Source organism: Salminus brasiliensis, chromosome 14 (assembly GCF_030463535.1).
Source record: "Salminus brasiliensis chromosome 14, fSalBra1.hap2, whole genome shotgun sequence".
In the NCBI taxonomy this organism is placed as follows: Eukaryota; Metazoa; Chordata; class Actinopteri; order Characiformes; family Bryconidae; genus Salminus; species Salminus brasiliensis.
The window spans coordinates 25,060,493-25,068,690 of record NC_132891.1 but is presented as its reverse complement, the minus strand read 5'-3'; the positions used below and the strand labels follow the sequence as shown (position 1 = coordinate 25,068,690).

The following is an 8,198-nucleotide window of genomic DNA, read 5'->3' as shown; positions in this document are numbered from 1 at the left end:
GTATTTGGTGGTGTGTCCCTCTTTTTCTTCAATGTGACTCCACAAGTCTTTGATTGGATCCACATGTGGAGGTGTCTGACCAAGAGCTTCAATGAAAGTGGGGTCTTATTATCAAAGCCCTAACATGGTCAATATCACAAATATATATATATATATATTTTTTTTTACATTTTCTGAATGTAAAACACTCCAGATTCTGCTCTACAATACTACGATTCTACTCTACACCACTGCCCTGCGTCTTTAAAGCAGACTGTAACTCGAAATAAAATAACCGCTACAGATAGAAGTTCAGGGAGTGTTTCCACTTAGGAGTCCTCTTTCTCCAAAAGCGCCACCTGAGAAGAACCAGACAGAATACAGGCGCACGGAGCAGCGGTCTCTTTACCCCACTCCTATTGGGAGACGTCCGCCCTCCAGAGCTATGATTGGCCGATACAAACGGCCCGCCTATGAATATAAACTCCTAGCCGACCGGAGCGCAGCAGTCACCCAATCCGTGGCCGAGGAAGGCGGGGCTTGTCGGAAAACGGGTGGGGAAAAAACTCCACACAACGCCACAGCAAACGGGGTGACATCATACCTTTAAAATCTGAAGGCGCGGCCGCCGGTATAACGTCAGCCTCACACCGAGCCTCACTCACTCTGCAAAGAAAGCACCCCCCCCTGCACCTCCTCCACCTCCTCTTTGATACTTTACCAATTAAGGCTCTCGCATTTGAGGGCCACGGAGGAGAGAAGGAGATAGAAAAGGCCGAGGGGTGTCACTAGTGCTCTTTCTGGAGCTAACAGAACTAGCATTCCCCCCCTCAGGGAGGCTCGCTCGGACCGGACCGGGAGGGAGACAGTGCGCTTTTTCCCTGCGTGTAGAAGGTCGTGAAGGATACAGAGGAAGAAGACAGGCTACTTTTTTTCCCCAGACCACCAGCAGAACTTCCCTAGTGTAAGTTGGAGAGTTCTTCGTTCATCACTCTCTTATGAAGCTGTGTTTAGTCCTGACTCTTAAAACTGTTTAACAGTGTGTGTGCGTGTTGGTTTAGCTAGCTTTGTGTAGCTTTCACGGCTTTCAAGTTAAGCAGGATGGTAGAGGACGGTAACTTGCAGAAGAGTGTGTGAAGTGTGTGTGTGTGTGTGTGTGTGTAAAGAGTGTGTGTGTGTGTGTTAGCGTGTTTCTTAGTCAAAGTGTTGAACACCACCGTTGACACACTCTTCATTACACTGTATCTGGCACCACAGGCGCTGTGTTCAGTCAGCTGCGGTTCACTGTATCAGTGCTGTGTTGGACTGTAATAACTGATGATGCCAGTGATGTTCAGAGACCTGTGTAGAGTCCACACTCTACACAGCCTGTTCCTTTAAATCTGTTATCTCAGAGCCTCCGCGGGAATGAAGGTTGTGTTTAATGTTAAATATACAGATTTAACCACGTCTGAACCGCATAGCTGAGCTCCATGTGTTCAGCCGTTCTTCGGGTTGCTGTGAATCTACAGCTAGCTACCAGTCGCAGTGCTGAAACTGCCCTGTGCTGTAGCTCATGTAAAACATGCCCCCTCCCTTCACGCACAAGGATACACACACACACACAGAGAGTTTAACCAGGGGGTTTAAACGCGTAATCCTCATTAAGAGCTTCTCACCAAATAAGGGAAAATATGGAAAAGGTCCGCTCTCTGTGCGCTCATTGATGCAGTAGTTGTGTGCGCCCCCTTGCGCCGGCAGACTGTTATTGCGCCCTGGGAGCAGCTCACCTGAGTGGAGCAGCAGAGAAGCACCCTCACTAATCTGTCAGCTATAAGGATAATTCACACAGATGTTTCCTTTCACTGCCTAGACATGCTCCAGCTCAGTGCAACAGTCAGGGTCCTGTATTTGCAGTGCCACTTGTTAAAGTGCTGATTTACTGCTGGTCTTTTACTGCTCCCTCATGAGGCAGTCATCATTTGCATCAGCTACAATCCGTGTTTTTCACTCTTAGAAGAGATAGCATGCTTTGTGGTTAACAGCTCGAGTGTGGGTTAACCAAGCAACGCTTTTCCGCAGTGCTCCTTTTTTTACATTGAGAGTGTGGGCACATGCACTTTCATTTGCTATAATTTCCGGTCTTGCTTATAAAGCACACACCCTTTCTTATCCGTGAGGTACAAACTCGATTGGGTCCCAACTTCGTATAAAGTGCACAGTAAAAAATAAAAGGAGTATATTTAGTATATGCAAATGAACTGGAGCTGTCTACCTTAAAATATGTATTTAGAAAAATCCCAAGTGAAAAATCCATTTTCAGTGAATAAGTAAACGTGTTATTTTATTTGAATGTTTTCTCCTACTGGTGTCTGCAGCAGTCCGGAACAGAGGCTGGTGGACACACCCATTTATATGACTTGTTTTTGCCACATAGTATTTAAACATTTAAACATTTAGAGTTTAGATTTTTCCATAACTATACTGGAATTTGTCTGGAATTTGTTCAGGCCATGTATAATTTGCTATGGTTTAGTTAAGTTCATTTTGCTGTTTGTCATTTGTTCTTGATCAGTAAATCAGAATAGTTAGTAGACCACTTAGTATTAAACACTATAGAGCATATATTCCTATTAAGACTAATCCTGGACTACATTTGTCCCCCTTTCAGTGGGGAATCTCCACCCGGAATTATATGTATATATAAACTTTTGATAACAGTACCATGTGTAGTATCGCATCACATATTGGCAAAAAATACAATAGCAATTTGTTTCTGGACATTTATTATCCCTATACTGGACTAAAATCTAGTGTTAGTGGTCAATCAGTGTTTTTAGAGGTTTTAGGTTTTAGGTGTGGCCTTAATCTAGTTCCAGGAAACTGGCCTCAGATGTTTATTGAATTGAACACAGACAATATTAACATTTGTACAGCCTATTTATGAATTGTATTAGCCTATTGTATATATTGTGACCATTATTATGGCATAAACAATGTATTGGTTCAATATCTACACTGTAAAAGCATCTTCTAGACCTACTACTTCTAGAACTGCAGTTATGGTCTGATGCCGGTGACTTGTGAAATGAAAAAGTAGGTCCATGTTTCCATGCCCACTTTATGCTTGCATGACCTGCAGATGGCGCTAAAGCACAAAATGAGATGGGCGTGACATGGGACTGGAATGTCTGGCCATTGTCTCGCAGCAAGGATTACAGTTACATGTTGAGTACAAAGTTTACGAGATTTAGCATCAGTTAGAGACGTGGAAACACTGCGCTGTGGTGACATGCAAATAGTGGTTTTATGAATCACTAACTCATGCAAATGTTGGTGTAAAATGTTGCGCTAGTCACTTGCCGACTATTGTCTTTGTCTTGAGATATGTGTGTGTTTGAGACTGAACAGGAGAGTGTGAGAGACTGAAAAAGTGTGTGTCTGTTTAATGTGGTTGTTATGTTGGGGGGGGGGTTATTGGGGGTCAGGGGGCATCAGTGGTTAGACGGAGGGCATTCCACAGATTCTCCTACAGAGGCAAATTCTGAAAAAAAGGCTGAAGGAAAACATTCTTTATGGCCTGCGTCCTCCACGCACACACACACACACACACACACCCACACACACACACACAGTTTTGTCCAAGTTGCCTTATTTAGTAAAAGGCTGGGTTAATGCATCAGGACTGTTTGCTAAACTGCTCCCACTTAATGAGTATGTGGATCCTGCCAAGGATTTTATGATATATAGCTTGGGTATTCAACATAGTATAATTTGCATGTTTTCTACTTATCCTTTGTTCAAATTTGTTCTCGAAGGAAGGGGGTTGTCTAGACTTGCAGACACACACCCCCCCCCCAACCAGCACAGTCACATTCTTATAAATGATGAATGATTCATAAAGTAAATGCAGGGCCCATATCAAGAAAACATACAAAAGCATACACTTCAATACAAACCATTCAGTCCATATATGGAAACTAGACTGCAAAAAGGCTATTCTTTAAAATCCCAGACTTCACTGATTTGTGATGTCACAAAAACCAATACCTTTTCATGTATATGTCAGTTTAGGCCACAGCTATCTCCCACCCTTTCATGTATGAAGTAGTATAAGGGGTGTTTCAGTCCAGACTGCATCTGTCAATTAGGCTACTTCCATGTGTCAGCCTGTTTAATTCTAAGTGATAAAGAGAAGTTGGGAATTCACCTTTTTCATTTAGGAAAATTAAATATACAGAAAATTCCTACCATTATTGATCCAGGATACTTTAATAGGACATAATAAAAATAATAATAATAATAATAATAATAATAATAATAATGAACATTTCTTGCAGATTTTTCAGCATGAACTAGATTTCAGTCTCTAAGCAGATTCATTCCAGGTCTTTTATTTGTGCTGACATCATCGGCCCATTTCCCGGAAGCACCAGAGAATGTCTCTAAGGAGACATAAACAAACTCTCAGATGGCCTAAACATATGAATAATGTAGTGCAGAGATGAACATACATTCAGTATGTTGCTGTTCAACAATTTACCTTACCACCTACATTGAAAATCAGAGTGAGAAAAGGAAAACACAAATATGTATGTTTATTTTATGGCAGTGATTCAAGTCAGCGCATCAATCAAAGGGCAACGTTGATATATTTATTTTATAGAATTCTGTCATACTCTACAGCAGAAGGGGCGGTGGGTGGAATTCCTGCACAGATTTGTGCTTGTCCTGTCCAAGCACACCTAATTCAACCTACCAGTTCATTGTCAGGTTTAGTAGGTACATAATCAGCAAACCTTGCTGGACTCCACCCTCGGTTCCCCACCCCTGCTCTAGAGCAGTGTTTCTCAATCCTGCCACATGTTCCTGGAGTCTCCATGTTTCCTCTGCTGAAATACAGCTGGCTCAGCTCCACTGTAATTATTGAGCCCTTCAGGAAGTTAAATGCCAGTATTAGAGCAGTGATGGCACTAGAAAGTGCAGTGCAGCGATAACACAGAAGCAGGCTTGGAAATCACTGGGCTGTGTCACAAACACCCTCCCACACACCCACACACTCACTGGAGGCCTATCTTCTCATCTTCTCATCTTCTTAAAGATATGATCGCCACACATTTTTAATGAACGTTTTAATAATTAGTTTCTCCATTAATAGACATTTGTTTTGCCTTGATGTAATTAGATGTGAACACGTGTTTTTCTTATTGTCCAATCAACGCGCTGGAATGTGCTGACCCTCAGTCCTTTTGAAACATTAAACATTAAAAGTTAAATGTAACTCTTTTTTTTACTCATCTTTTGACTTCTTTTATCACTTCTTCTTTGTTATAGTTAAAGAACTTTTTAAAGAAGAGTCTAGCGGTTCTTCAAGGCTCCGCCCTAAAGAAAAAAAAACAGCGAACCAGCGAGCTAGTGAAGGGGAGAGCCGAGTCCTTAAAAATGAGTCAACACCCACGGCTCCACCAGTCGAGCGCAACCTCCCCCGCGCCCAACGCCTCTCTCAGCCCGGATAAGGACGCAGACATGCCCGCCACGGAGAAAGACCTGGCCGAGGACGCGCCGTGGAAGAAGATCCAGCAGAACACCTTCACTCGGTGGTGTAACGAGCACCTGAAATGCGTGAACAAGCGCATCGCCAACTTGCAGACGGACCTGAGCGACGGCCTCCGGCTCATAGGGCTCCTGGAGGTGCTGAGCCAGAAGAAGATGTTCCGCAAGTACAACCAGCGGCCCACCTTCAGGCAGATGCAGCTGGAGAACGTCTCCGTGGCTCTGGAGTTCCTCGACAGAGAGAACATCAAGCTCGTCTCCATAGGTAAGTGCTCTCAACCTCGGAGCTTCTTGTAGCTAGCTTACTGTTTGTAGTCCCACAGATGGAGAACTTTCCACAGTACCGTTTCTAGTTAGGTTTTTTATTATTAATATTATTTTAATACATGGCAGCCTGGCTCAAAGGAACAGCCTTTAAAATGGAAGTTAGTCATCTCAAGCCTCTCATTTTCTCTCTTCTACTGTCTATTCTTTCCCTGTGTGTGTGTGTGTGTGTGTGTGTGTGTGTGTGGCTCAGACGCCACAACTATGAATGAAAATTCAGGCTTTTGAGCCCTTCCCATCGTATATGGGCTGTGCAGAGGACACGAAAGCTAAGCTAGGCCACACAATAACGGGGGTGCCTTATGTAAAACCGGGCCTAGTGGCAGACCACCCGTCTGTACGGCCAACTCCTATTTCACAGCTTTAAACTTAACAGGCCAGTAGCCTCCTCCATCCCGCTTTCTGCTCACAAATAGCTTTTGAGGTGATGGCTAGCTATGCAATGCTGTGTAAGCCTTGGTAGCTGAATTTGTAGTATACTAGTCGTTCAGCCATAAGTGGCCACTTTTCGCTTTCGTGGCCTGAACGCTGCATGTCCACGCGGAATGTGTCTCTGGGAACTGCTGCTAAAGTTTCTTCATCCGTCGCGAACAAGTTCAGCTGAAGGCGTTTGAGGAGGGTGGGGAGCTAATCCTGTCAGTGAGAATGTATGTATCATCAGCCCAGAGTTTTCCATGCAGCTCCAGGGCCTACTCTCTTTGATAGACTGCGTGTTTTTTAACAGCCGTTACATTGAGTTGGGCCCTATGGTCTGGAATGTGTCATTGCTCAAGTCATGCATGCCACAGCGAGAACTTGTAAAGTTCAACTCGTTTTTTGTATTATTCTGGTCTGTACTTGTCTAAATAGATGTACATCTAACATGTGCTTCTGTGTGTTCCTAAAATCCTCCAGGGTGGGGCTTGTCCATGTCCCGGACTGCTTTTCTGAGATGCACGCAGTAAACATGCTTTCCTTTTTGTTGAATATTTAGTGCTGCTGTGGAGAGGTCTGCCACAGGGAGCTTGGTGAGGGTGTGGGGTTCCACCTTATTAAGAAACAAAGGCATGAACAAGCTCCTTCAGAGTGCTTGGTGTGAAATGTGCTGAGAATCTTGCAGCGTCAGAGTTGTTCACAGTGGTGATGGGAACCAGACATCTGAAGCCATTACTGACTCAAAGCTATGTGACTAAGCTGATTTATAAAATGGCTTAAGGTTTCAGCAACATTTCAGCAAAGTCAGACTTTGGGTGGGGAATTTAGCTTTCAGTAAATCTGTTAGACAAACTGACTAAACTGTAGCTATAGACTTTGTTTAAACGGTCTGTACTGTGCTTGATAAATGCCCTGCAGGGGTGACTTGTTCATTGTTACGAAAGAACGGTGACCATATTGGCAGAGCAGGTTGGAGTAAGTGGAATTTGTGCCAGTTTGACTTGTATTTAAATCTGCAGGACGTTTAATTATTTAGCTGTTAAACTGTGTATGTATTCAATAGGCTTTTTTTCTTTCTTTCTTTCTTCAAAATCGCATGCAACATCCTGTTTTTACATTAACCACAGCTACCACATTTTCACACCCTTGACTACACATCCATTCATTGCCTTCATGTCTTTATCCTACCGTTTGGCTAACAGTGATCATTTTGTGGGAATGTGTCTGCAGCTAGGTTTAGGGAGGGATGCTGACCTGCCTGACGGATGTGACCCGTGCCTCTCCTGGTTGTAGGTTTATCATGTGTACAACCTTTTAGGTAGGAAAGGAGTGCGAAAGGATCTGTCTCTGCATGGCAGTGTTTCTCAACAGGCCCCCGGAGGGGATTACTTTAGCGTTTGTTTTATCAGGGTGTTGCAAGCCAAGGAAGTCCGGGAGTGCCAAGAAATTGGGCACTAAAATCTCAGGTGATGCAGTGTAACTTTTTTTTTTTTTTTTTTTTTTTTTTTTAAACATCTGCTTGTACTTACCACAGTAAGGATTGCAGTTAGACACAGTGATTATGGCTTGAGATTGGAGTCAGACATTTGATTTGTTCTGAGAACCTTCAAAGATATGCAGATACACATACTTCTGCTATCGTGCTAACAAGAGCAATGTCATTTGGAAGATCATTGGAGTTTGCTTGACGTGAAGGAATTTTACAGATTATGTTCCTTCTGCCAAGTTCCCCTTGATCAGAGAGAACATGGGAGTGTGTAGGGAGTGGTGTGTTTGTGTGTGTTCCTACAACGTTATGCAGGGGTTCCTCTTGGCCCTGCAGATGCAGCACAGTTGGAGCTCAGATAATGGTAAAGGGAAGCACACTGTCTTCTTTGGGTGTGGCTCTGCCTAATGTGCTGCCTTCTGTAACTGTTGCTCAATCGTTATGGCAGAGTTTTTTTGCATAG

General features: G+C 43.5%; 1 protein-coding gene across 4 annotated transcripts in view; it reads left to right on the top strand.

Moving 5' to 3' along the window:
* Positions 1–657: 657 nt before the first annotated feature.
* flna (filamin A, alpha (actin binding protein 280)) overlaps positions 658–8,198 on the top strand; it is a 33,066-nt gene continuing 25,525 nt past the window's right edge. For 2 of the 4 annotated variants that reach the window (XM_072697292.1, XM_072697291.1), the window contains exons 1-2: positions 658–943; positions 5,293–5,776. In XM_072697292.1, the coding sequence (XP_072553393.1) occupies positions 5,401–5,776 (376 nt within the window). In that variant the 5' untranslated portion in view covers positions 658–943; positions 5,293–5,400. The remainder of the gene's footprint in view (positions 944–5,292; positions 5,777–8,198) is intronic. The other 2 variants (XM_072697289.1, XM_072697288.1) reach the window with 1 other exon arrangement.